We start from the raw sequence: 27,848 nt of genomic DNA, 5'->3' as shown, positions 1-27,848 counted from the left end.
TTATTAAATTTAAAATATTTTATTTTAGGAAAGATACTCTTAGATTGGTTTCAGTCTTGTTTTTTATATTCACAAATTTAATCATGATCACCTTAGATATAACCATTGATTCTTCTAAATCTGTATGAAAAGGATGTTTTCTTGGAAAAACACAAGGAAAATATAGCTGCTTTCTTCTTCCCCAGGTCAGTCACTCAGTAAGGTTAGATCGCACATACATAAATTTGGCTGTCATAAAATAAGTATTTATGGACATAGTTAAAACTATACCCCTAGGCCACCAGCTTTCAAAAGATTTTGAATCTTTTGATTTACAGTAAATACATACCAAACATATGAACAGTTTCTAAGCTGCTAATGAGGGGGTTTTCAAAATAAAAATGGCTCACCATTTTTAAGCAAATTTCTATGTCAGGCATATAATTGCTTTACACAAATTTACTTAATTCTTTCGGAATTCCTTTGAGGTAGGGTAGTGTTCTTTTAGAAATATCACTTTACAGGTACAGAAAGCAAGGCTGGAAGGGCCTCAGTGATCTGTGCAGGGCCACACGTCCACAAGTTGAGGCCAGGGCTTGAACCAGGATTCTCTCTCTAGCCAGGTTCTCATCACCACGCGGAGGGCAGATGGAGCTGGCTTACATGACCATGCTTATGGTTCCAGGATAAGCCTTTTAGTGTGGGGCAGGTAAATGCTCCACCTGGACAGGTTATTGAGAGCCATGACCCACTTATTCTGCATATTTATATGCATACATTTGTATTTACACAGAGGAAGTGCAGGTAAACTAACAGAGAGCCCCTGTGGCGGCGGTTTCACTGCTTACAGAAGTCTGCGCACTCCGAGCTCCTCCAGGTTGCTGAGTCTGCATTCTCTGTGACTGCAGGACTTGATCTGGACAAGAGTTGGTACTCCTTGACTGAACTGCTTTCACTATACTGCACAGCTCAAGGTGTTCAGTCGTCCAGGTTTTGTTAAAGAAAAGAACTCTGACGTGGTATAGTTTTTTTTCCCCTATGGAAGATGTACAGTTTAAATTAGATATTTTTTGAGAAATTCTTAGTACTGTTTCTGTGCCTTTTCTAAGCTATTCAATGTCAGCAAGAAAAGCAGAAGCTCCATCCCATTCTCTCAGACAGCTTCTGGACCAATTAGCATTGGTGATTAGCAGTGGTATGCTGATAAATGTTTATCAGATGATTCTCCAAGGAGACAATAAAGTCATGATTTTGCCAATTTCTCACCATAAATACTCTCACCATGGCTGATCTCAAGCCACTAACCTGTTATCACTGAAAGTGGAATTGGAAAGATATACACCGAAGGATACCTTTATATAGTATTTCTACCCTGCAGGTACAATAAATAAGCCTCAAGAGCATAGGTATAAAAAAATTAAGAAATGATATCTTTTGAGTGAAAGTGTTAGTTGCTCAGTTATGTCTGACTCTTTGCAACCCCATGGATCGTAGCCTGCCAGGCTCCTCTGTCCATGGAATTCTCCAGGCAAGAATGCTGGAGTGGGTTGCCATTCCACTCTCCAGGGATGCTTCTGACCCAGGGATTGAACTCGAGCCTCCTGCATTGCAGGCAGATCCTTTACCATCTGAGTGCGTGCGTGCAAAGTCACTGCAGTTGTGTCCAACTCTGTGCGACCCTATGGACTGTAGCCTGCCAGGCTCCTCTGTCCATGAGATTCTCCAGGCACGAATACTGGAGTGGCTTGCCATTTCCTTCTCCATTACCATCTGAGTAGTTATAAATTACATTAAAAAACAAAGGCAATAAATTTCTCTAATTTTAAATAATAGCTATGTTTAACAACTAGCTCTCAAAATGAAAACTTAACAATTGGCTTTTATAAGCTGGTATGAGCTAGCCCAGCATACCACTGAATTAGTGTCCCAAAGGTAGCAAGATTCAACTTTCCTTTCGATGTTTTAGACTATAGATGAACTACTGATAGCAGGGGTTGGAGGGATTTTGGACGATTAATAAGTAAAAGCACAGTCCTTTGAGCATGCCAAGGAATAACCTGGGGTTTGTTTTGATTAACTTAAAATCTGTCTATATATAGCAATGATCATTGCTCTTTATAATTTCAACTTATTTTTTCAAACTTCAACCAAGAGTGATCTTCAAACTCAGGGTGTGGTTCATGCAGAAGGTGGCCAATGGATGAAGCGTCTCGTTATCTTCCTTTCCAGCTGAGTATCTTGACTCACTCTCACCAAAAGTCTGAGCCAGGGAAGAGGAGAGCAACTTGAACAGCCAGGTAAACATCTAATGATTTGCCCAGGGAGGTCCGGGTACAGAACTCAATTTAATTTCTTTTACCCCACCCAGTATCAGTGAAGATGAGAACCAAGGAGTCGAGAGGTGCCTCTGCTGCCACCCTGGCTTCTTCAGCCCTTTGAGCTGAGCTGCTGCTCAGGAGACTGGAGGTCTTCACCTGCCTCCGCCTCCTAGCTCTACCTCTGGTAGCTCTCCAGGCTCTCCATTCCAAGTGCTTTGTCTCGAGTAGGACCTACCAGAGAGAAGACAGGTAGCACGTTGCAGCAGCTCTGATTAGCCCTTATTTACTCCAAGACCTTACCCAGGCTTTTTGTTTCCCTGCTATTCACTGGCTCACATCAGGGAGCCAAGTGGAAAGTTAGACCTACTAATTCTGGCAAGCTAGTTGGTGGAGGCAGTTTGTTGAGACTAGTGTCTAGGGCTTGGGAAATATATACTTCTTTTTGTCTTTTGTGAACAGGGAACTCCTTAAGTGTTACTCCTTGGATATTCAGCAAATCTTTCTTGAACGGTGGCTTAACTGAAGGCACCGTGCCTGAGGTTGGACTGGACCACACGGGTCCTACCACCTCCGGCTCAAGGCTGCAGCGGGTGCTGACTGGGGCCCTCACACTGATGTTTAAAGGGAGCGTATGTCCACCTACTGAGGGACAGGGCTGAGGCTGTGGCCCTTCAGTCTTTGTGAGGGGTATTTTGCTTTCACTCATGAGGAGGAGGGTTTGCCTGGGCACCTTCTCTTCAGAATTGGCTACATGCACAGCTGGTTCAGTTGCTGGGATTTTGAGAGCTCTGGGTGGAAAGGCAAGTGAGGTTTCAGGGTTGTGAAAATAGCTTTGGGACTTCCCCTGCCTGGGGGCTCCAGGAGCGAGACTATTCTTAGGGGGTGCCTCTGTCCTGAACAAGCTTTTCTGTGCCACTTGGCCTGAGGACTTCTTTTTGAGAAAGAGAGTTGGACTGGAGTCAAATCCCAGACTGCAAAGAGATGACCAATTAGGCTTCTGGGCCAAGTTCCAGCCAAGGAGGCAGGCTCTGCCTCTCAGTGCTCGGCCCAGGCTGGAAAGCGATTCTTGGCCCATGGTCCCCGGGCCTGGTGGGATGCAGGAAGCCAGGTCACAGACCATGGCCCGCTCCTGATGGAGAAGCCGTGAGTCAGCCTCTCCCGCTCCCTCCAGCCCTGGGAGCCCAGAGCGGACAATCGCAGGGCAAAGCAGGAAGGGGGAAAGGAAGCTGTAGAAAAATAAACATTTCCTCGCATTTTACTTGGAACAGAACATCATTTGTGGCGTGCTAAGATCCACGGCATCTCCCACACACCCCCCTGCTCTCTTTTCCTCCTCTTGTGTAGAAATAGATTCTTTCCTTACCTGATGAGAGTCCAGGGTGCATCCTGTGGAAAAACAGGAGCAAGATATAGAAGGTAAAAGCCAAGCCACCAAAGATCACACCACAGACCAGGAAACTATAGCTGCCCTGAGCCTGGAATATCTGCCAAAGGGGAAAACACAGAGATACAGGCCATCAAAACCTCACATGAAGATGTATTGGAGGAAGCGCCTTCTCAGGCCGTGGCAGGTTTTTCAGTCAAGTTCAGGCCCGCCACACCTATAGACAGAAACACAGGTAGGAGGGACATCTTGGCCTCGTTTCAAGGTTATGTTTCTGGAGGTAGCAGAAATCCTGCTGTGCAGCAGCGGTTGGACCCGCTGACCCCTGCAGTCCCTTTCAGCCCTACGTCCTGGACGCTTTGAAAATCTCCATCTCTTCCTTAAAACTCCAGTCATATTAGGTGTTTCTGTACCCACAGGCCCTGAGCAGAACTCTGCAGAGAAGGTGTGTATATATGTACATATATATATCCTTTTATTATGGAAAATGTAAAACACGCCAGTGTGTTTTATGGAGTTCCCATGGGCCCATCCCCAGCTTTAGCACTTAGCACGTTTCCTCTGTACCCCTCATGTCTTCCTGCACTAGATTCCACTGTGGTGAAGCCCAGGTGCCACCTCATTTCGACGCAGGGGGTGTCCTAAGGGAGCGCTCTTCCCCTGGTCCAGCAGCGCGAAGGGAGAGGAGAATCAAGCAGTGGTTAGAGGGGTTTCAGGGACTGAAAGGCCTAACTCTGGACATCATCTCTGTTGGTTATTAGAAGTGTGACTGAGGGCAAGTCGCTTAATTTCTGAGTTTCAGTATCCTCTCTAAAAACAAGCATCACAATATCTACATTATAGTCTACCCTAAAAAGCAGATGGGTTTTTTTTTTCCCCTGCTGAACAAATGAAACGTGGGTATGTTTGAAGAGAACTGGGCGACTTGTCCCTTGATCAGGCAGGAGTCGTGCAGGAAAACTGGGCCCTTTGTAGGGTGGCCAGAGGTGAGGAGAGGTAGGGCAGGGAATGGGGGGTTAGGGGGATGGAAAGGAACTCCATTCTTGGGCCTGCAGCCCAAGCCTGTCCCGGGCTCTGAGAGTTAAACGTTCCCACGGGGCCCCTGGCCCCGCTCCCAGACACGGCTTGTGTTTGCTTTGGACCATGCCTCGTGGCCCTTCACATCTCCACTCCCGCATTTGGAGGCTCAGCTTCCAGGGGTGGCTCAGAAGCGGAAACAGGCGACACAGACGGAGTGGGGCCCTGCCTGCCGTGCGGGAGGCCCGGGGAAGGGACAGCCGGGTTCAGGAGGGGCTGGCCACATCTTCTCACCGCCTGGAGGGCCGCGCCCCTCATCCCCCCGCCCTGGGTCTCCCGACATACCGAGCCGACCAGCATCTGGAGGACCATCTCTCCAATACCCGCACCTGTCACCAGCACTGTGGTCGCACAGCCTGAGCAGGAGAGAAGGATGGGGCTTAGTGATGGCAAGTTAAGGAGACATATCCGCTGGCATAATCCAGGTGGACTCCTGAGGTTTCTCAGATGTGAGCCCTTCACCGTGCTTGGGTCTGCCATTATATTATTTCCCTGTTCTGAAACCTTCAGTTACTCACGATTATCTTCAGCATTTATTCCAAGTTGCTTAGCCTGGCATTCAGGGCCCTTCCCAATGTGAACACCAACTACTTTTCCAGGAAGATTCCCTCTCTCCTCTGCCAGGCAGGCCTCACTCCCTGGCATTGCACTAATCAGCCAGCTTCTGATCAACCTGGCCACGTGGCACAGACCTTCAGAGCCCAAGCTTCAGAGTCAGACCTGGGTTCCAAGCCTGCTCCACCACCTACTTACTACAAGACCTCAGGCAATTCCTTCCCCGTCTCTTTGGTAAAATGGGCATGGGATCTCCTCAGGGCTGTTGTGTGGATAACCCTGATGCAAACACATGTGAGCGCTCAGCACAGCGCTGCCCACAGTAAAGCCTCAACACCATGCCAGTTCTCTGCTTAAACCCTCACTCACCCTGCCGTCAGGGTCAGGGCAGATGCTTTAATGTGGCTTGCATGGGCCCTCATCACCTGCCCCACTGCAAGCTCAGACTGTCACACTGTCTGCTCACAATCCACCCTCCTGCCAGGAGAGACTCCTGAGTCTGCTAATCTGCACACACGCTCATAGCCAGCTTCTGACACGCGCCTTCACCCTCTCCTGAACACTCCTCCTCCTCTTGGTCTGGAAAATTCATTCGTCATTGGAGACTGCCTTCATTATCATCTCCCCCAGCCCTGAACCTGGATTAGCTGCTGTTCCTCTGTGCTCCCTCTGTCCCCTGCTCCCGGCTCTCGTGTAGCGCCCCCTCCGCCCGTCCTGCCTGCCAGGCAGCCTCCCCCACAGACTGGAAGCCCACTAGAGAGGCCGCACCTTGAATTTTAGTTCAGCGGCCTGTATCACTGCCTGTCGCCAGCACCAACATATGCTAGACACTCAGAGATCAGCGTCATCTCCTCCGGCATTCCAGGCCCCCGTTCTTCCCAAGTAGGTGTCCCCCCGTCTCAGCCTTCGCTCTCACACTGCCCACTGCCCTGCCCCTCCCTTCCCCAGCACGCCCTTGCTCTTGTGACTTGACCCACCCTGGGCCAGCTCAGTCCTCTGTCCCCTCCGTGAGCCTGTCTCTAGATGGTCCCTAGCACCCGTGTGAGTGTCTGCTCTCCTCAGACAATCAGAAACCTCTCAGTACCGTCTATGTGGCAGGTACTGTGCTAAACCCTGAGGGCACTCGGGTGACTCATCCGAGTTAACACCTATACTGAGCACCTGTGAGCACCTTACGCTGCTGAGTCAGGAGCTTTGCGTGCCCTCTAACGCACAGAACAACCCTAAAAGGAAGGGGGGAGGAAGATGAATTGCACGAGGTGACAAAGCCAGAAGGTAGGGAGGCACGGCGGACCTTCAGGTCTGCTGCTGACCTCAAAGCAGCCTTCTTGCCTCCGTCCCTTGCTGGCGCACTTAGGGTGCATGTCGAGAAGCAGCAGATAATGTTAGGATGAAGGTCTCGAGGTGGGACCGACAGGCGAGAAGGGGCGGGGACAAGGAGGGGGCTTGCCTTCCCAGTGGGGTCAGAGAGGCTCCTGAGGGTGTGAAGGTGGGGGCACCAGCAGGCAGATGAGAGGGCGTTCCAGGCGAGGGTCCCCACTGCGGCAAACGGTGGAGATGGACAGCGGGTTTTGTGCCATCGGGGGATGGCAGGGTTTTGTGCCGTCAGGGGATGGCGGGTGATTGAATGAGGCAGCCTCTGAGGGGAAGCAGGCAGGGCGGCTGCAGAAAGGGAGAGAGCTCCGGAGGAAGGCGTGAGGACTGTGAGCAGCTCTGCATTTCCAAGTGGTCCCTCTGCATCTGCAGAGGGTGGTGGCCCAGGAAGTGGCCCTCACCCTGGCTACACGTTACCATCACCAGGCAGCTCGAGTACATCAGACTGTGTGGAGATGAAACCCAGGCTCTGTTTACAAGGGCTCTGGGTGATTTGAATGTGGAACCACATTGAGAACCTCTGATGAAGGCAAATCAGAAGGCCAGGAGACAAGCCAAGAGCTGCCACGGCACGGATGGGGGTGATCAGAAATTACGAAAAGGTGGGCTCCATTAACTATTCCAAGCAGGTGAGAGGTTGATAAAGGCCTGAACCAAGGCAAGGATGGTGAGAAAAGAGGAGGGATTGAGTGATTATCTGCAGCAGAACCAACCAACATAACATTGTTATTATCATTAAACTCTAACATTTGTTGATCCCTTTAACCTCTTGGGATATACTAGGTGACGTGTGATACCCACATCAGCTCATTCCTTCATTTACTTCTTTGAAGTTTGGGATTTCAAGGATCCTGGTCTCAGGATCAGCTCAGCGGATGGGTGGGCTGTAGCACTAATTGCTCTGATCCCGTCTTGCCCCACACCCCAGCCCCCCAGACACCAACTGCCCCCACTCCTGCTCCAAAGAAATCACTCATCTTTAGTGGTGGTTTTCCAACACTCTAGGGAATCTCTGATTGTGTCTGAGGGTAACATTAAATGTTCAAAACATAATTATTTTTAATTGTTTTTCTGAAAAAGATCTTTGCTATGCACACTTGGGAGGCTACAGAAAGGGAAGATTAGTTCAGAGAATCAGAGGTTTTCAAAGAAGCCATGTCACAACCCTGAATCAGATGTGGAGTCATTGTTCCAATCCTCTGTTTCCAACAACATCCACAAGAAAACAAAGCAAGGAGCTACTTTTACTGATAAGTTATAAAACCCTTTCCCTGTGCTATAATTCTTCCCATGCATATTTGCTTTTCCTTGAACTTGGAATTTCCAGCACATGCATGTTACACAAAATGCCAGCTGTGTAACATGCTCGGTTGGTAACGAATCTGCCTGCAATGCAGGAGACTTGGGTTCGATCCCTGGGTCAGGAAGATCCCCTGGAGAAGGAAATGGCAGTCCACTCCAGTATTCTTGCCTGGAAAATCCCATGGACAGAGGAGCCTGGCAGGCTACAGTCCAGGTCACACAGGGTGGACTGAGCGACTAAACCACCACCACCACCAACAACCACTATGGGGAAAAAGAAGATGGGGAAGAGGTGCTCACTGCTGGTCTGTGGTCTGAAATCTCACCATCCACCACCATATGTTGAAAGAAGGGGGCCATGCTGGTCGGAACAACACGGTTTATGAGCCTTTCCCACATTCAGGCAGTGAGGAGGTGGGCGGGGACCTTCTGGCTGGAAGGCCCCAGGGAGAGGGTGAAGGCGGAGGAAGGAGGGGCTCACCTCTGTACTGCAGCACGTCCTCGGTGTAGGCCAGCATGCTGGGGAAGGTGCTGCTGAGGGACAGACCCAGGCTGGCCGTCCCCACGAACAGGAAGACCACGTTATGCGAGAAAACAAGAAGCACCAGGTACGTCGCCACCACGCCGACCTGTCACAGCAGAGAAGGGGGCGCTGAGGAGCTGGGGAGCAGCTGGGTGGCCGCTGAGAAAGGAAAGCCTGTCCGTCTCCAGACGTGAGAAACGCCTCCTGGCCCCTGGCGGGCTGTGTGACTAGGGCACGGCCCTGTGGAGTGCGCGGGAACTGCACCTTCCCCAGCTGGCGTCTGCCAAGGAAGGAGAACGCGGAGGACAGGAGAGACCCGGAGAGAGGAGGGCGAGGAGCCCCGGCATCTCGCGGACCGCCTGCCGCGCAAGCTTAACGGGCGTTCTCCTGCTCCCCTCCGCTTGCACCAGGCCTCCAAGAGTCACCTGAGAATCGCTACACTTGGCACGTTTGAAAAACACCTAACTCAGGACTTCGCTGGCGGTCCAGTGGTTCAGAACCTGAGCTTCCATCGCCGGGGGGTGTGGGGGGGGGTGTGGGGGGGGGAATGGGGTGGGGGGTGTGTTTGATCCCTGGATGGGGAACTAAGATCCCACATGTTGCGAGGTGTGGCAACAACAACAACAAATCCCACGTCACTCTCTTATTTTAGCCTGATTGACAGAAGACGCAGGATGCCAGGGCAAATTAGCAACTCCGCCCCTACTCGGCGTGCCCCGCCCGCCAGCCGGGGAGCAGACTGGCGCTCAGCCCGCTCCCCAGCTGCCTACCAGCCCCTCACCCTCGCCTTGCCTTCCAGCCTGGACACAGACTCCCTCTCCCCATCCTCTTCCCTAGCCAACTGGAAGCGCCCTAAACACAGAGAGCTCCTCTTAGAGAACGCGGCAGCCCAGCCGTTCCCTGCAGGGCCCCGCACAGAGCGTGTGTGCTCATCAACCCGTGAGTGACTGCTGAGATCCAGGAGAACATCAAGAGCAGAATAACCCTTAATTTAAAACGGAGCGGAATCTGGGAAGAAACCGCGGTGAGTTTGAGACTTGGCAGCTGCAGCCTGTTCAGGGCGGTTCAACTATGGTCCCAGCAACCTGCCCAAGAAAAGTACCTGAAGAGCTTAAAAACAATTAGACACCCGGGTTCCACTCCACTCCTCCCCCACTCCCCGGGGCCGGGGCCCAGGAATCTGTATATTCCAAAAGCACCTCAGCAGGGGTGAGGGGGCTAATGTATTTGGGAATCACTTGCTGTAGGATAGTGTTTTTCCAAACTTCTTGATGACAGACAGGAACACCGCCCCTGCCAACTCCGACCCCCACCCCCGGGTGTCTGTTGACCATATAGATTGCTAGCCCCTACCCTTGGACATTCAGATTCACCAAGTCTGAGCTGGACCGAGGAATCTGATTTTCCTCTTTAAATCCAGCACCCCGGGTGAGTTTATTGCCAGTGCCTGAGTCCTGTGGAGGCCTCCAACTTCCTGCTTTCTCCCAAACCCAGAGTCACTCTGTCTTTAAGCATCTGGCCTCGTGTGCTGGAGAGCCAGGCCACCAGCAGCCTCTGTACCTTCATCTTCTCCCCCGGGGGGACCTGCATTGCTCCACCCCCCTCCACAGAACTGGACCTCTTCTTCCTGAGCTTAGCACGCTGCCCTCCAGCCCCTCGCCTCTCCCCGGCCTCCCCATTCGCATTCCCTCTGACACGGTGTCGTCACAGGCTCCCTCCCTTTCTCCTCTGCCTGCAAACGCACCCACACCACCCAACTCTTGTCAAACAAGCCTGTTCAGCTCAGACATATTTATAATCCTCACACGTCTACTTCCTTCTCTCCCTCTCCCTTCCCTTCCCTGCTCTCAGCCCCCATCAAATCCATGCCCCCTGCAGTAGAAGCAACGAGTCCTCACCACTAACCCGCACCACCAGGGAATTCCCACCCTCAACTCCTTGAGGTTGGCTTCTACGCCACCCCCACCTCCCAGCTACATTGAACAAAAGTTCTTTCTTTTAAGTTATCAGTCAGCACAAGGCCGAATCCAAGGGCCTTTCTTGGGGCTCATGACCTTTGGCCTCTATGGTGGTGGTGGTGGTGGTTTAGTCACTCAGTCGTGTCCGACTCTTGCAACCCCATGGACTATAGCCTGCCAGGCTCCTCTGTCCATGGGAATTCTCCAGGCAAGAGCCTCTACATTATTTCCCAACCCTCTCTTCTCTAGAAACTCAAGAAAGTACATTCTGACAGTGGATTGGACTTCTTGGAGAGGTGGTGAGTTTCCATTCACTAGGGGTATTTAGACAGACTTTGGGGCCCCTTGGAAGCGGTATTATAGAGGTGATTTGAGCCCTGGTCAGAAGTTGGGCTAAACCACCTTATAGGAATCTGTAATCTGGACCCTTTGTCATAGGTGGTGGCAGGGATACACATCAGGACGAAAAGTTTTAACCACCTCTCAGGCCCAGACCTCCAGAGAGACTAGCTCCTTGAAGGTCATTCTACGTGCCACTTTGGGAGAGCTGCAAGATGCAGATTCCCAGGCGCCATCCCCGAGATGGTGCCTCTGCCGGCCACAGCGCTCTGACCCCCCTGGGCACCAGGGTGAACCAGGGAGGATCGAGGTCAGCACTGCTTCCCTCCTCATCCAGCAGGCTGTCAGCAGGGAGCTGCTCCTGACACAGCACCAGTCACTTCCCATAAAGTCCGAGCCCCAGAGAGAGGAAAGGGCTTTTCCAAGACCATGCAAGTGGGCCTCACGCCTTGAGTTTCCACCCCAGCATCTCTTTCCCACCCTTGTACGCCGACATCCCCCCCAACCCCACAACCTGGGGCACAGTCCAGTCTGAGAAGGTGTCCTGGGGCAGGGCTGTGGCACAGGGTGAACGGTTCTTCTGGGTCTCCAAGGAGTGAAAGGGGCCGCTTACCACATTGATGAAAACCATGGTGGCTGGCTTCACTCTGGAGGAGACAGGAATGGAGATGAGCCGGCCCAGGGTGATGAAGCCCCAGAAGAGGCTGGGGAGGTAACCGGCCACCTTGTGTCCCACGGACAGCGGCTTCTCCACCGCGTAGCTGTACACGAAGGCGGAGTATGCGCCCTGTGGGGAGACGGGTCCCGCTGAGCACACCTGCAGTGTCCCCAGCCGGGCAGGCGTGGTCTGGGCCGGCGGGGACCGGCCCTGCTCCACCCGGCGCCTGTAGGTCTGAGCTGAGGCTGGAACCTGGGCGGCACAGCGGGCAGACGGTGCCCGCGGGAGCCGGGGCTCAGGAAGGCGTGTCTGGGCCCCAGAGGAGCCCCACAGGGTCCAGGCAGGCAGGCAGGCTCCGCCCCCCTCAGCCAGAGCAGAGTTTCACCACATGCCCCGTTTAGGAGGATTCCACAGAAGGTTTTTTGCTAAAGGAAGGGTACTGCAGCTAAAAAAGGTGTGTACAGGCATCTCATTTTACAGATGAAAGGGTGGAGGGAAGTGACTTGCCCAAGGTCACACTGAGCGTTGGAAGTCAACCAGTTCTGTCACGAGTACTTTCTACCAGGTCATCTAGGCCTTTAGGGCCTTTTCTTTGGAGAGTCCCTCATATGGCAACCAGTTAATCAAGCAGCTGCTGCAAACGGTCCTAATCTAATCCTGCAGAGGTTTCTGGAGAAAGGCAGTAAATAGAGTAACAGAGGTCACTGGTGGCCCGAACAGCTAGCTGGGCCCGGACACTGCCTGCAGCTTGTTTACCACGCGGCTTGAGAGGCCGAGGCTTGGAATGTGTTCCAGGAAGCAGAAAGCCCTAGCGTCTATATGGCATGACCTCTACCTGGGGGAACCGGGCACTGCCCCTTTGAAAAAAATGTAACACACCAGAGTCTCCTATCCACAGGGTTCATGAAAATAAAAACAGAACGACACAGAAGACCATAGTTCCAAGAGGCTGTATTCAGTTCTAGAGAGGCTCTTCCCTGGGACTTATACTGGGTTTAAACACTTGGATCGACTGTACTAGAGGTGCGGTCTCTAGGAAACCTTGATCCACCTCCTTTCTCTCTCCATGCCCGGACTTGAGGCTCAGGGGGTGCCCCATGAGGGGCGCCCTCCGAGGGCAGGCTCACCGTCAGCCCGTCGGTCATGAACAGGACCAGGGCGGCTGTGATGTGGATGGCGAAGAAGGAAGAAGGGACCCCTCTGAAGTTCTTCCTCTGGCAGCAGCTGAACAGGTCCTCGTGCCCTGGACAGGACACAGGAATGGGGGACAGGTCTCAGTTCTGGCAGAAAGGAGACCACTTCCTGCCTCCCACCTTCCGACGGCTCATGAGGACAGCCCCCGTCCGTTTCGCAGGGCGGTTGGAAGCAGGGCTCCGAGAGGCCAGGCAGCGTGCCCGAGGTCACACAGGCAGGGTGCCTGAGGTCACACTGCCAGGGTGAGGCAGGGAGGGGGCGGGAGCTGCTGTCCTCTCCTCCTGGCCCGTTTGTTCCATCTCTTGCCCCTCCCCACACCCCGAGACCAGCAAGGCCAAGGGTTTTTTCCCAGCCATTACCACCTGTGATCCACGTCCGCCCTCTGGGCAGAAGGGCTTAGCAGGGGAGCCTTGGAACGGGGCCTTGAGCCTGAGGGTTCCTTAGAGCCCCCACCTGGCTGGAACTTGGGGGACAGTGAGGATGCGTCTTCCTTCTCAGGAGGCTGTGTCTCCAGGGTGAGCTCGTCCGCGGACAGCAGCAGGGGCCTCCTCTGAGGGCAGCAGGCCAGCAGGCGCTCTTTGGACAGCAGATGCAGCACAGCCAAGGGCACCGGGAGCTGGGGGTGAGCAGAGGGTCAGGAGAGCCCATGCCCCGCCAGTCAGCCCGTTTCCCAGCCAGGCCTGCTGCACCCCCTCCGCCTGGCTGTGTGGCCAAGGTCTTCACGGTCCTGGGAGACGACGGCTCCTTCCACAGGGCGTCCCCTGAGAGCCAACCCCGGCTCAGATAGCGAGGTGCCTCGACCCCTGCAGGCTTGCTGTAATTGCTGCCAGACTTCAACCGCAGTCATTTCCCTGAGACAGGTGCTTCTCACACGCGAAGCTTGGACTCACATGGGGCCTCTGCTGGCACAGGACGTGCAAGAGATAAACTCCTTTCCAACATCCTTGTCCTGAGCAGGGCTGGAAATGGCCCCTCACACTCATTCACGCTGGTAGAGCATGTGATGCTTTAGAAAGGAGTTTGGCTTTTGTTCATCACAATTCTGTAAAACGTGCTGGGGGAAATCATTAAACCTACTTTCCAGGTGGGGCACCTGAGGCTCAGAGTTATCTTAGTCTAAACCTGCTGCAGTGGGAAGGTCTGAGAGCATTAGTGCGGGCCACACAGCTGACTTGAGGCAGAATTAGACTGGCACCTAGGCATCCTGATTCTGACCAGTGCTATCTCCATGTCAGGGGCTGTTCTGGGTGATATACCTCACAAAAGCATAGGGACTGCCCTCAAGGTAAACAGAGGCAGGGACTCCTTTAGATTGAGAAATACATGCTACGAGCAACACGCACGCAGAGCCCAGAGTCAGGCTGACTGATGTTTGTGTTAAGTCGCTTAGGTTTTACGAACTCCCCAGAGCAATGAGAAATGTCTCCTCTCCTGGAGTTGCCTCCACCGCCTCCCTCAGGTGCCTTGCCTGTGTCTAACCACCCTTGCTGCCAGGAAGTCCTTCGTCAAGTCTAACCTCTGCCCTTCCTGCTGTAACTGCATCCCGGCTCCTTTTGCTTCAGAAGAAGAAGCCCAGGGAGCTGTAGAAGTGTCCCAGGGGCCAATAGGCTCCTCGGGGCTCACAGGCAAAGCTGGCGCAGACATCAGCTAGCTGCCAGCCTCTGCCTGGCACTGCCCTGGGCAAGCCTCTACCTTGCCTGGAGACAGGCTGGCTCACACAGGCATTTCCCCAAGTCACCTAAACACCACCTCTGTGCTGGCACCTCCCTGGGGGCACCTTGGAAGCCTCCTTCCACTTATTAATGTCAGTCAGGCACACCCCAGCAGCATTAGAGCAATAAACTGGGCCTGAATGGAGGAGATGGCCCTTGCCTCCGGAGTCCTGGGTCTGATGCGGGAGGTGAAGCCCTCTCTCCAGTCTGATGGGGGAAACAGGAAACCCACATGCAGAGCCCTGTGGCAGCAGAATGCCTGGGAGAAGGCCAAGGGGAAACAGCTGTAAAAGAGGTGTGCTCACTCAGGCTGGGCTTTCCAGAGAGGTGGGTGGTGGGAAGGACTTCACCAGGGTTGGCTGATGTTGCCAGCAGGAACACACTGGGTCTTTATTAGGAGCCCATTCAGGAAAGAGAGGCTCCACTTTAAAGGTCAGAGGATGCCAGGTGGGCTGGCCTGTGTGTTTGCATTTGCCCACATGCATGCTTAGCCCATTCTCTTCTGGGGTGGACTGTTTATCTTCAGACACAAACCAATGGAAAAAGTCCGGAAATCCTGCAGCAAACAAAGTGCCTCCAGTCTGTACCTCGTGGAGCAAGAGAAAACAGACCTCAGGCTTAAGCTGGCTGGACGTTCCGGCCTCCTGGTCCCAGAGTCTCAGCCTTGACATTGTACTGACAGGGCACTCTGCCTTCCTAGGTCCCCCTTGGAGGACAAGGCCCAAAGCTGCATTGTTCCCCAAACAATGATGGGCATGGGAAGAAAACAGAAGGAGCAGAGGGAAAGGGGTGCACTTCTGAGGCCTTCCCGTGAGGACTCTGGTACAGGGAAAGTTACAAAAGAGAAGGGAAATGAGCAGTTGATTACAAGGCAGCTGGGAGGGGCTTGTGCCGGAAGTCAGGGTTCCAGCCTGGTCAAGTCTCTCACTGGCCCCTTTATCAGGCCCTGGAGCCAGTGACGGTCTGACTGTTTAGTGGGACTGGGTGTCCTCAAAGGCCTCTTTCAATGCTACCTGTATGGCGCCACTCTGAGGCCTGGCCTGCCTGCCTTGGGATGGGTGACAAGACTAGCAGACTCCAAATCAGGCTGATAAACTATGAGGCACCTCCATCCCACGGCCAGACGGACCACCCCCGCCCCAGCGCCTGCTCCACCTCCACCCCCCCGACCCCAGCGCCTGCTGCACCTCCAACCCCCCACCCCAGGGCCTGCTCCACCTCCACCCCACGGCCGGGTGGACCACCCCCGCCCCAGCGCCTGCTGCACCGCCACCCCCCAACCCCAGCGCCTGCTGCACCTGCACCCCACGGCCGGGCGGACCACACCCACCCCAGCACCTGCTCCATTTTCCACCCCCCCCAACCCCAGCGCCTGCTGCACCTCCAACCCCCCACCCCAGGGCCTGCTCCACCTCCGCCCCACGGCCGGGCGGACCACCCCCACCCCAGCGCCTGCTGCACCTCCACCCCCCCCCACCCCAGCGCCTGCTGCACCTCCAACCCCCCACCCCAGGGCCTGTTGCACCTCCACCCCATGGGGGCAGACCACCCCCACCCCAGAGCCTGCCCCTGCTGCTTCCAGCCATCGGCCCTAAGCTGGCCAGGAGCTGGTGGGGGTTCCCCATCCTCTCCCTCTGGCCCCAGCCTGGGCTGACCTAGGCTGCAGGGCCCCGGGGGGTTTCCAGCCAAGTGCGAGTCAGCCCTGACTTGGCAGAGGAGCATGCGAGCTGGGGTGCAGAGAGCCCTGGGATCCGCCCCGGCCACCATGCGGTGGTCTCCCTATTCTGTCCCCACCAGGGCAGCCACATCACGTGGGGCCCCTTGGAGGTCATTTTGTCCATCCTCCAGCCTCCACGGGGGCCCACCTCATAGCAGGAACAGGAGAAGCCCACTAGTGACTGAGGACCCCAGAGGGGAGCCTGGCGTGTTCTGCAGGGCTCTGTCCCAGGGTCCATTGCGCCTGCCCGTGGAGGAGGAGAGCTGGTTGCCTTAAGGGAGCTCCGAGGACTTGGAAGTTGACCCTGATGTGATGGTGCTAAACCTGCTCACTGTTTACCTCCTTGGAGAATCGCAATCCCAGGATGCCACAACCGAAGGGCCTTAGAGGTGACCTCCTGCACTCCTTGTGGTCAGGATTCATCTCTGGGGGTCGGCTCTCCCATCTTCCTGAAGGCATATCTCAGCCCCAGTCCATTTCTCAGAAACGGAAGAATCTGTACTGGGAGCTGGTATGGACTGGTAGGGGACTGTCCACTAGCCCTCACCCAACCCTGCCCAGGGGCACTCACGTTGATCAGGGCCATAATCCAGAAGGCATAGGACACACGGGTGCCTGCCCCGTCCTGCGAGGGCAGCCCAGGCAGCGTCCGGTTGGACCGAGGCTGGGCCTCAGGGTGCTGGCGGCCCAGGACCCTGGAGGCATGGAACACAGAGGTGGCATTGGCTGTGTTATTGGCAGGCAAGCAGTTGGCCTCAGACAGGAAAGGGTCGGCGATGAGAGGGCTCAGCAGTGCACCAAAGCCCACAAAGAAATGGAGAACCTGCGGGGGAAGAGAATTGGGGGTGGTGAAGGCATGGCTCAGGCTTTGCATGACCCCCCGGCGTGTCCCATCTGGGGAGCCCCTGCCTGGGAGCAGCAGCGGGTGGGAGGCAGGAGGGGTGAGGAGTGAAGTTCCTGTCCCCACCTTCCTGCTTGAGATAACTTGGTGACAGTGACCAACCCCTCCCTCCCTCCCTTCTTTCCCAAAGCTTAACCCTCAGCTGGGGCTATCCCCATGCCAGAATCCACCAGGTAACACCCCAAAGGGAAGAAGGCTTGATAAAGGGAAGGGCTGGACTAGAGTCCTGGGCAACAGGGAGGAGAAGGATGTAAGAAGAAACACAGGAGGAGACGAGAGAACAGCAAGTCCTTCCATCACACTTCTTCCCAATTTACAAAGAGCCTTTTCTCATTAGCACTTAGATTCCTGTGACTCTCTGAGCACAATGGTCATTACCCTGTTTTAGAGATGAAGACATCCAAGTCCAGAGATAACAGCTAGTATGGCCCAGCTGGAAGTGGTCACTCTGAACTTGACCCTGCTGCTCTTTCCAGGTCACCGTCCTGGCCGTGAGGAAGGGACACTCGGCCCGCGGAGAGGGCTGAGGAAGCTCCTTTGAGTCCCACCCTGCCCCGCCCCAGCCCCAGGCCCGCCGGGGCTCACCTGGAGGAAGACGGCCGAGTCCTTCTGGTAGATCCTCACCAGCTGCATGTTGGCCACGGTGTCGATGCAGCCCATGGCCAGGCCGGCCAGTGCCATGACGGAGGCCAGCACCTCCACGTCCCGGCAGAAGGGGATGGTGGCGAACACCAGGGAGATGGCCAGGGAGGAGGTGAAGAGGGCCCACAGCGACTGGGCCAGGCTGCAGGGTGGGGGGCGAGGTCAGTGGACGGGGCTGCAGCCCTTCGCGTGAGGACCCCCCCAGCCCCATCTACTCACTGGGTAGGTCCCCAGGGAAGCCGAGACATTCCTCTCATCCTCTGGTCCGAGGGTGAGGGGAGCTGTGGCGCTCTCTCGCTTATTAGCTATAGGTTGTGGGCAAGATGTCTGGGTCTCCTCCAGTGATAGTCCCTGCCGCGCAGGGTGGCCGTGAGAACCATGTGAGGGACGCTTCACAAAGCATAATTGCTATTATTGGACTTACAAAAGTGATCTTGCATCATTTACTTTAAACTGTTTGCTGATAAACAATTATGATGCGAAGATACCTCCATCCCTCTCAGGGAAGGTGTGGGGTGAATTGGTTCTGAGCATCTCCAGGGAGCTGTGCCACGTATGTGAGGCTGGAGGTGGGCCCGGGAGGGCAGCCAGACCCCCGCAACACACAGATGTAGGGCACACCGGGCCCTCTGCAGGCGCCAGGCCCAAGCTGCCCAAACCAAGCCCTCAGCCTGGGTATCTGGGTAATCTGGTGACCCTTCTACGTGCCCAGCAAGTGTCCAGAAGCGAGGCCCTCAGCCTTCCCCACGGAACGGTGTCTGGGTGGAGAGCTTTTCCCAGAGGAGCCCAGAGCAGCTGCTGAGTGAGTGAACACTGCATGGAAGCCTGCGGCTTTGTCGAGATCTTTCGGGTGCACCTGCCCAGCAACCAGACTCTCGAGAAAGGAAGGAAGCCTCGTGTTTTCTGGGGCCAGTCTGAAAGGCTAAGGTGGGGGCAGGGGGGTGAGGAGAGTGGGCGGAAGAAGGTTCTGGAAGGGAGGGCTTGTAGAGGAAGCACCTCAGATTATGAGAAGTTGGAGAGCCCTAGGCACCTCCATCTGGCTCTCCAGACCTGGAGGGTCAAGGGGGTTAGTGAGAGTCAGTATTTACACGTCAAGACCTGCATTTCCAGCTCACTGACGACAAGCGAGAGGCCTCAAAAGACCCCTCAGACTGTCCTTTCCTAGGAGTTCTTGCCTGTGACCCTGTTGGCCCTGTTTTCATCTCGTTCCATCTTTGATTAAATCCCTTATCAGAAGGGCTCTGCTGATAGCAGTGGGTCGTTATTTCTTCGTTTTCTTGTTTGCAGGCTAGTCTACCCACTGTGACTCCTGCCAACTCCCAGCTCAGAGCTGTGTGTGAGAAGACAGGGGAGGCTGAGCCGCCAGAAGGGCAGCAAGAGGGGGTCATGCTGTGGGCAGGCCTGCTCGGGTCCCCACCCCAGCCAGCGTCCTGCTCCCCCCGCACCCCTGGCCTCCAGCACGAACAGCCGCCTGCTCCCCGAGCTTCACGTGCTTCTGCTTCCTGCTTCCCGCTGGGTCGTCTCCTGGTACTGGCACAGAGAAGACGCCCACACCTCGCAGGCCAACAGGCCTCTCAGACAGCTCTCTCCCCTTCCTTTCCCTGCACAAGACTGACTGGGCAGCCTCCGGGGTGGCCTGACTTCAGGGGTAGCAGAGGGTCCCTGTCCCCTCCTCAACGTCTCCCCTCTGAGCTACTCCATGGACCTGGCAGTGCCACTTCCTCACTCACCACTTTCTGGTAAAGCACAGATGCCCCGAGTACAAAAAGGTAAAGTATTACCCTAAAGTATTACTCCTAAAGCTGTCTGGAAAAACACTATCATTCCTGTTTTGAAAAACCAGGATGAGAGTGGTTAAGCAGCCTGTAGTACAGTCCTGGGGGCACCTGACCTGGGGTCGGTGAGCTGAGAGGGGCGGGAGTGTGGGAAGGTATGGGGAAAGAAGGGAGAACTAACGTTAGGTGGGCATGAGAACAAGGACACTTGTTCACAGAGTCCAGGACATTCGGTGCACACGACAAGGCTGTGAGCTAGACCTTGCAACTGGGCCTCGTGTGACTCACAAGAAACCAAGGTCAGAGAGGGATCAGAGACGGTTAGGAGAGGGCTAAGAAAGCAGTGGACAGATACCTAACCGCCGCCCGGGGCTGCTGACTTGTTCCCTACGCCATGCTGCTTTCCCATGGAGGAGTGTGCACACACACTTGTGTGCGTAAAAAGGCAGGTGCTGGGCCACAGACCCCGCCGGGCTGAGAGGGGAGCATGAATGAGGCCAGGTTCTGCAGAGCCTTGCACATAGAAAGCGCAGCAAACGGCTACAGTCGCTAGAACCTAGTGGACTCTCTGCTGGCGTTCCGGGAGCTCCAACTGCTTCCCGATAATGCTGGCTCCATCGCAAGTTTCCTAAGGAAACTGCTGCCTTCTGCTCTTTGTGGGACCCACGGCTGGACTGTCCCTGGACCCCATCCCTGAGGTGTTTGATCTGGGGTTGCTAAATATTGCCAGTGAGATGGGTATGCTTGAGGAAGGCCTGTCTTATCACCCCATGCAGCACGGCCTGGACAAAGGGATCAGAGACAGTTAGCAGGCTTATGGTATGGTGGTGACAGAGAGAAGGAGACAGAGGTGACGAGATAAAGAGTCTAGAGGGCCAGGTGGCCAGAAGGTGCGGAGTGAAACAGCAGGTGGCTCGGGAGACAGGGTTGGGGCTCAGAAGGGCTGGGGGCCAGTGGGCAGCCCTGCCAGGCCTCTCCTCTCTCCAGTGGGCACCCTCTCACTTTGCTGTTCTAGAGAGGGACACTCAGTATCCAGAGGGGGCCCTTTTGTTCCCAGGCCCAGGGACAGACAGGAGAGAGGGATGGAAAGAGAACTCGAGGAAAGGAAAGGCTGGAGGCAGGCTGGCCTGGGAAGTCCCTTCTGCTAACCCCGGGCCAAGCCAGGCCAGCTCCTGCCAACCTCAGGCCGTGGTTTGGGCTTGCAGCCTGCCAGCTGGGTTCCTGGGGTACCCTGGGGTGGGGTGGGGTGGGGGCAGCCAGGGGGTGAAGACCAGTTCCCAGGAAACGGGGACAGCTGCAACTCAACGAACATTGGGTTTGCATCCCAGGCCGCTCACCCTCCCCAGCTGTTTCAGTGGGGCTGTGCCCGGTCATTCCAAAAATCACCCTGAACAAATTTCTTTAGGATGGTAATGTTGCTGTCAGGAAAAAAGGAGTCCTAGAGACATCCTAGAGCCAGACTGAAATATACTAATTGGCCTGGTCACAATGATTTGGTCAAGGGTCGCTTCTAAGAAAGTGGGTAATTGAAAATTACAGAATAACAATGTCATTCCCTGGTGGCTCAGAGAGTAAAAGATCTGCCTGCAATGCACGATACCTGCGTTTGATCCCTCAAGAAGGGAGTGGCAACCCACTCCAGGATTCTTGCCTGAAGAATTCCATGGACAGCAGAGCCTGGCGGGCTACAATGCATGGGGTTGCAAAGAGTAAGACACGACTGAGCGAATAACACTTTGCACTTTTCTTCAAGGTCACTGCCGCTTTGGCAGCATGAATGTGTTTGTAATCAGAAGACTGGTCCTAGGCCCACCTTTGCCAGTTCCCAGGGGGTGGCTCGGGGCAAGGCATTTACACTTAGCCCTTCTGAGCCTCAGTTTCTCTCTGCTGTACGTCGAGGATGGTGAGCGCCTCCTTGCAAGGCTCCTGTGCGGAGGGAGTGAGATGTCCGCTTGTCCCCCTCTGCTTAGCTGTCCGCCTCCCTCGTTCAGCCATCTGCAGCTCACCTGCAGGTCCCGGGCTGCCCCAGGGGGACACACCAGCCCGCTTGGCATTCAGGGTCAGAGGCTTGGAGCCAGCTCTTGCTTGATCCCCGGCCCTGCCCCTGGTTCCCGCTGCCAGGCCCTCGGGTGATCCTGCGAGGCTGGCCCGGAAACTGCCAGAGTGGCACCAAGGACCGAAGAGCCCTACCCTCATTTTACACATCGGGAGGCGGGCCCAGATGAGAGAGGTGTGAGACAGGCCCCGCGGGGACCCAGCTTCTGACCACAACCCGGGAGAAGGCCAGTGTGGTGTCACTGCCTGTCCCTCCCTGGCCTGGGTTCTGAAGCCAGTGCAGGCCAGTGGAAAGAAGGGCCCCGGTCCCCCAAGACAGTCTGGGGAGCCCTTCTTCAGGAAGCTGGAGAAATGTCCAAGTTACTTATTAACGGCCCCACACAGGAGGTACAGACCGGGGCGGGAGCAGAGTCAGGCCCTCTCGGCGGGCAGTGCTGAGCTGCCGCCCCCCTTGGCCACGTGACCTTGAGTACGGCTGACTGCTCAGCCCGGGGCTTGGCCTTGCCCAGAGGGCACCTGTGACCCCCCGTGCACCTGCACTGGCCTTTCTGGTTCTGTGATAAGAGGCGGGGCTGCCTGGCTCCGAAACAGGGGAAGGGCTTGAACAGGCAGATGTCAGCCAGGGTCCCACCCCCGACTGCCTGGGTGTGGGGAAGAATGCGGCCACATTCCCTTCACAGTTCTACTGCAAAGGAGTCCCTCTGTCCACCTTGGACAAGCTCCTCCCCGAAGGGCAAGGGGCAGAAGGCAGACCCAGGAGGCGTCAGAGGCATCCAGACCTTCTCCACCCCCACAGGGGCAAGGGCGGGCTGCAGACTCTGCTCCAGCCTGGGAGAAAGGGCAGGGCTGACACCCAGAAGGAGGGGCAGGGGAAAGCCCTCCAGCAGGGTCACCCCCACACTCACACCCCTGCCTGTTTGACACCCTCTGCTAAGGCTGAGGGGACCCTGAAGGAGGAACAAGGGAGCCTGACTTGGGAGGGATCTCAGCCAAAGGCAGCTGCCCTGTTAGCCCCAGATCAGGGCAGCACCCTCGCGCGACGACGTCCCCTGGCCTGGCGGGTGCTGGGCCCACACGGAGTGCCCCCTGCACACCGGTTAAACTTGTAGCCCTGTCTGCCTGAAACACCTCTCCCCACATTCTTTGCTTGCACGGCTCTCTCCTGCAGTCAGGTGTCAGCTCAGAGAGGTCTTCCCCACAGAGCTAAAGTAACCCCAACTCTGTAACTCCACATCCTTACCTTGCTTTATTTCCTTCATCTCACCAAAATAGTCTTCCAGAATGTAAGCACCCTAGGAGCAGGGACCTGTGTCATATTCACCCTGAAAACAGGGTCTAGCTCAAGAGATATTTCTTAAATTACTGAATTAAAGGCTAGGATGGGTTTTGAGATTTTTTTAAATTAAAAAATATTGAGATAATTTACATGCCATAAACTGTCTATTTAAAGCACACAATTAAGTGTTTTTTCAAAAATGTATTCAGAGTTATGAACTCATCACCATGATCTACGAGCATTTATATCACCCCCAGAAGAAACCCTTCACCCATTAGCAGTCACTCCCTGTTCTTCTCTGCACGAACCCTTAGCCCTAAGAAACTACTCATTTACCTTCTGTCTCTAGCTGCAGCTAAATCGCTTCAGTCGTGTCCGACTCTGTGCGACCCCATAGACGGCAGCCCACCAGGCTCCCCCGTCCCTGGGATTCTCCAGGCAAGACCACTGGAGTGGGTTGCCATTTCCTTCTCCAGTGCATGAAAGTGAAAAGTGAAAGTGAAGTCGCTCAGTCGTTCCCGACTCTTAGTGACCCCATGGACTGGAGCCTACCAGGCTCCTCCGTCCATGGGATTTTCCAGGCAAGAGTACTGGAGTGGGGTGCCATTTCCTTCTCCAATGCATGAAATTGAAGACGCTCAGTCGTGTCCGACTCCATGGACTGCAGCCTATGCTCCTCCGTCCATGGGATTTTTCAGGCAAGAGTACTGGAGTGGGTTGCCATTGCTGTCTCTAAAGATTTTCCCAACTCTGGACTTTCATGAAAATGGCACCATAAGAGTGGTCTCCTGTGACGGGCCTCTTTCACTTAGCATAACGTTGTCAAAGATCACCCACTTATAGGATGAGTCAGTTCTTCATGCCTTTTTATGACTGAATCATATTCCATTGTGTGGACAGACCACATTTTGTTTGCCCATCCATCTGCAGATAAACATTTGGCTGTTATGAATAGCCACTATGATCCTATAGGATGCTGCTATGAACATTCATGTACAAGTTTTTGTGTGGACATGTTTTCAGTTCTTTGAAGAATATACCTAGGAGTGAAACTGTTGGGCCAGATGCTATCTCCCGTGGAGACAGATTTTTCAAGCCCAGGTCTGCTGCATGCTGGAAGGTGGACAAGCTGCTGGTGGGAGAGGAGGAGGCTTTCTAGATGGGAGACCAACCCGGGCCTGGCTCAGAGAAGGGGACTGGCTTTCGCACTGTGTTCCCAGGACCGCGGGGAGCCAGCATCCTGGGGAAGTAGGTCAGAGAGTGGCCTGGGGAAATGGCCACGGAGACCGGGTTCCATGCAGTGGGCAGGGAGAGTCAGAGGTGGGTCTTGGGAAGGTGGGACTTGTAAGAAATTGAGGGAAAAAAAGAAAGGTAGAGAAAAAGATAGTTAATAGAGCAAAGAGAAGACGAACTCAAGCCTTCAATTAAAGAGCACACATGCAGAGGAGACACCCAGGCAAGGCTGGGGAAAGTTTGGGGAAGCTCTGAAAGTCATTTATCTGCCCTGATATCTTTGAGATCAAGGGGTCTCCCAAACTGCCCAGGGTTGTAAGACAGGTCCCCGTGAAACCAGGAACAAAACCCCAACCTTTTGTCTAAATACCCACCCCTTCTTCCTGTCTGACAAAGCACATATCTACACACCCTGCCAGCTAGGTGGCTTTGGGTTTTTTTCTGAAAAGTTTCCTGCTCTTGATAAGATTTCTCTAAGGAAGGTTGTGTCCAGCTTCTTCTAGCCCTAAACACACCCTTCTCCCCTCTCGGCCTACATGTAGTGCTTGCTTCGAGCTCTCCAACTGTGTCAGAAAAGAGGGAGAGCTGGTCCCCCCAAGAAGAGGGCGCCTGCCCTCCTCTGCACCCATGCTGATGTTGAGGCTCTCCACACCCAGTCCCTCCAGAGCACGTTCTCGTGGAGGCAACCAGAGAGCCAATTCAGCCCTGCTCCTCAGTGCAGGCCAAGGACTGGGCAGGACCCGAGCAGGAGCTGCTCTGACTCTCCCCTCCCTGGCGTGTGCCATCCCACACTTTCCTCACTCCCTCGCAACAGCTGGCCCTCCCGTCCCAGTTTGTTAAACCAACTCCCCCACTGCAGAACTAGCAGCACACTGGCAGTAATCACTTAAGCGGAAAAGCACTAGCAGCCGTATTAGCATTTTAGCTCTGGTGAGGCCCCAAGGAGTCGAGGCTGAGAGGCCAATTTCAGGCTGGCAGAGGTTCTGTTTGCTTTGAGGGATGGAGGATTGTGATGAGCTGTCCAGCTCTTCTAGGTAGGTGATGACTCCTGTCTGCGCACAGGCCACTCCTGTGACCTCCCTCTACTTCCACTGACGTCTACTTTGCTCTTAACCAAGGGACAGGATTAGGACATGTTGTCTTGCAGTGGGAGGACTGAGGTTCACAATTTAAACCTGAATCACAGATGGGACATACTCCCCCTGCCCTACCCGACCCCCACCCCTCACTCCCAGCAGGAGGTCCCAGAAGGCCACAGTTTCCTCCCTGGGAGTGTCCGCTTAAGAATACTCGGCCCATGAGTATGGACTGTATGCCTCTGCCTGGAGAGTATACGGTATAACTTGTACCCTGCAGAGCTGAAGCTGACTACTATGAGTCAGCTTGCTTTTTTATGAAAAAGCAAGAGGCATTTCCAAACTATATGGTTCTAGACACAAATGTGTGGGTTCATATCCTGGCCAGCTTAATAGCTCTGTGACCTGGGGCATGTTTCTTAACCTCCCTGTGATTTGGCCTCCTTCCACACAAAATGAAGATAATAGACCTTATCTACTGGATTGTCGTGAAGGTTAAATGAGTTGATACAAGAACGTTACTAAGAAAGAAGTTACAGGCTTGTGTGCTCAGCCATGCCTGACTCTTTGACAGCCTGTCAGGCTCCTCTGTCCAAGGAATATTCCTGGCAAAATACTGGACCGGATTGCCATTTCCTTCTCCAGGTGATCTTCCCAACCCAGGGATCGAACCTGTGTCTCATGCATTAGCAGGTGGATTCTTTACCACCACGCCACCTCAGAAGCCCAAGTAAGAACAGTGCTTGGCATGGCCTAAATGCTCAAAAAAACAAATTATTATTGCTACCATGATTATCCTCCTTTTCCCTGAGCCAGTTTCCTGTGCCAAGACCCTTCCCACTGCCTGTTTAGAGCCCCTTGTTGAGTAAGGAGCCCTGAGGGAGGTCCTGAGCAGGTAAGGAAGAGCCGGCCCAATTGGGTGTGTATCTTTGCTATTCTCGCAAATCCTGGCATGCCAACCTGCCGTTCAGAATTATCCTCATTCCCCTTCCTGTTCTTTGCCCTACACAGGTTTCTAAAAAGTTCCAGGTAAGGGAGCTTTTGTAAGTCAAAACAAAAACAGAAAAATACCCTGAATGATTTCTAATGAAACCTGTAGGCAGAATCAGAAAGAATCTTGAGCTTTTTCTTAAGATTTTCTGAGTTCTCCACACATCCACTCTTGTACAAAACCCACAGAAACACTAGTGTCCATAAGGATACTTGCTTCTTAAGAGGAGACTTCTTTGGTTTACAAGAGGATTTTGGCCATGGGGATAATCACTCATGAATTGATGATGTTTGGTCAGCTGGGTGGCATAAAGTGGGATCTCCATGCATGGACACTGTGCTCCTCCCCATCAGCTCTAGGGGACCCACCTCACAGACACTTGTAGCAGTGAGCTGAAGAGCAGAGCTTCGGCCCAGAATCCCACCCCCACATCCCCCCAGAGGCTTCCACTGTGGCTTGGTTCCCAGGCTTCTGCTTGTCTGAGGCCATGCAGTCCAGGAAACCACCCAGCCAGAGGCCACGACTAGGGACGCCTCCAGCAGCCTCTGGCTCGCAAGTCATCCAGCCCCTGCTTGGGTCTCCTCTCCCCGGTGCCCCTGGAGAGTGGATCCCGCCGCCTTTCCAAAGGGCTGCATGGAGGTGGCCCTGTCAAATTCAAGCCTGGAGAATGAGGCTCTGCAATAGTAGGCAAAGGGGAGCCTCTGGGGGCCATGCCAGACAGAGCTCAGAGCCCTGCCCTGGGGCAGACAGCGGGCAGGAGTAACATGGGGTGGGAGAAGCGGAGGGGGACCCCAGGCCAGAGATGGAGGGTCACCTCACTAAGCTACGGGTGGGTCACCCTGCACCTCCCCTTCGGTGAACTCCGAGCTAAGGTCCTGCTTGTCTCAGAGCCAGAAGGGTGCTGCCTGCAGAGGCCAATGCAGGAACCCTGGCGCCCCCAGGAGCAGGACCACACAGGACCCACCAGCCCCGTGGTCACCGGGGAAGGGACACCCTTTGTTGGCTGCTGTGGAGCTCAGGATCTGAGCGGAGCCTGCCCCAGGGCACTCTGTCCAGCTGCAGCCAGCCCTGGCACTGGGCACAGCCCCTGAGGTCCAGTCCCTCTCCTGCCACCTCACTTCCAATTCCGCCCCCGGCGGCAGGGGCTACGGACAGACCTCAAACGGATTGTGCCAGAGGCCACCCCGCGGCCTTTGGGAGCTCGCTGCCACTCTCCCTAGGGGGCTGGGGTGGGATAAGCAGGATGAGGGCTGGGTCTATGAGTAAGGGCAAATAAATAACCCAGAAGTCACCTTCAGTCTCCGGAGAGTTTTGGGGAGAGAGCTGGGGAGAGGGGGTAGGGAGGCAGCCCTCCGGCTAAGGCAGGGCACCGCTGGCGGGGCGGGGAGGGGTGATCGCGGCCTTCCGGAGGCAGGGATGACCCCCGGCGCGAGCCTCGCAGAAGGCAGAACGAGGGCGACGGGAAGGGCCGGGGGCTGGCACTCACGTCCTCTTGAAGACGCCCCCGAGGGCGCTGCCCAGCAGGAGGCAGAACTGCTGCGAGAAGAAGACCCAGGAGATCTCGGGCAGCGAGCTGCGCGTCTGGCAGCGCAGGTCCAGCAGCGTGGGCCCCAGGAAGGCGATGCACAGGCCGAAGCTGAAGAAGACGCTCCAGTAGGTGAGCGTGGGCTGCAGGTTGCGGCGGAGCAGCCCGGACACCCGGACGTCGCAGCCCATGGCCCCGGCCGGCGGGCTCGCGGCTGCTGGTGCGGGCGCGCGCGGTGCCCGAGTGCCGCTTCGCCCGCCCGCCCGCCCGCCGGCGGGAGGGCC

The 27,848-nt window shown here is 55.1% G+C and overlaps 1 protein-coding gene across 2 annotated transcripts; it reads right to left on the bottom strand.

Moving 5' to 3' along the window:
* MFSD4A (major facilitator superfamily domain containing 4A) lies at nt 1-27,848 on the bottom strand. Of its 2 annotated transcripts, XM_070767818.1 has the most exons (10): nt 27,526-27,847; nt 17,577-17,775; nt 16,662-16,913; nt 13,115-13,277; nt 12,595-12,710; nt 11,423-11,596; nt 8,471-8,618; nt 5,044-5,114; nt 3,661-3,781; nt 1-2,528 (listed from the first exon to the last, which is right to left on the bottom strand). In XM_070767818.1, exons 1-10 carry the CDS (start codon nt 27,753-27,755, stop codon nt 2,473-2,475), a joined length of 1,530 nt encoding a protein of 509 aa, XP_070623919.1. In that variant the 5' UTR covers nt 27,756-27,847; the 3' UTR covers nt 1-2,472. The 2 variants fall into 2 exon arrangements, with proteins under 2 accessions (XP_070623919.1, XP_070623920.1); XM_070767819.1 differs by lacking the exons at nt 1-2,528; nt 3,661-3,781 and adding an exon at nt 3,798-3,898 and having other exon boundaries at nt 27,526-27,848.

Source organism: Bos indicus, chromosome 16 (genome assembly GCF_029378745.1).
Source record: "Bos indicus isolate NIAB-ARS_2022 breed Sahiwal x Tharparkar chromosome 16, NIAB-ARS_B.indTharparkar_mat_pri_1.0, whole genome shotgun sequence".
NCBI classification, from domain to species: Eukaryota; Metazoa; Chordata; class Mammalia; order Artiodactyla; family Bovidae; genus Bos; species Bos indicus.
The sequence above is the reverse complement of the archived record's forward strand: the minus strand, read 5'-3'. Positions and strand labels throughout refer to the sequence as shown.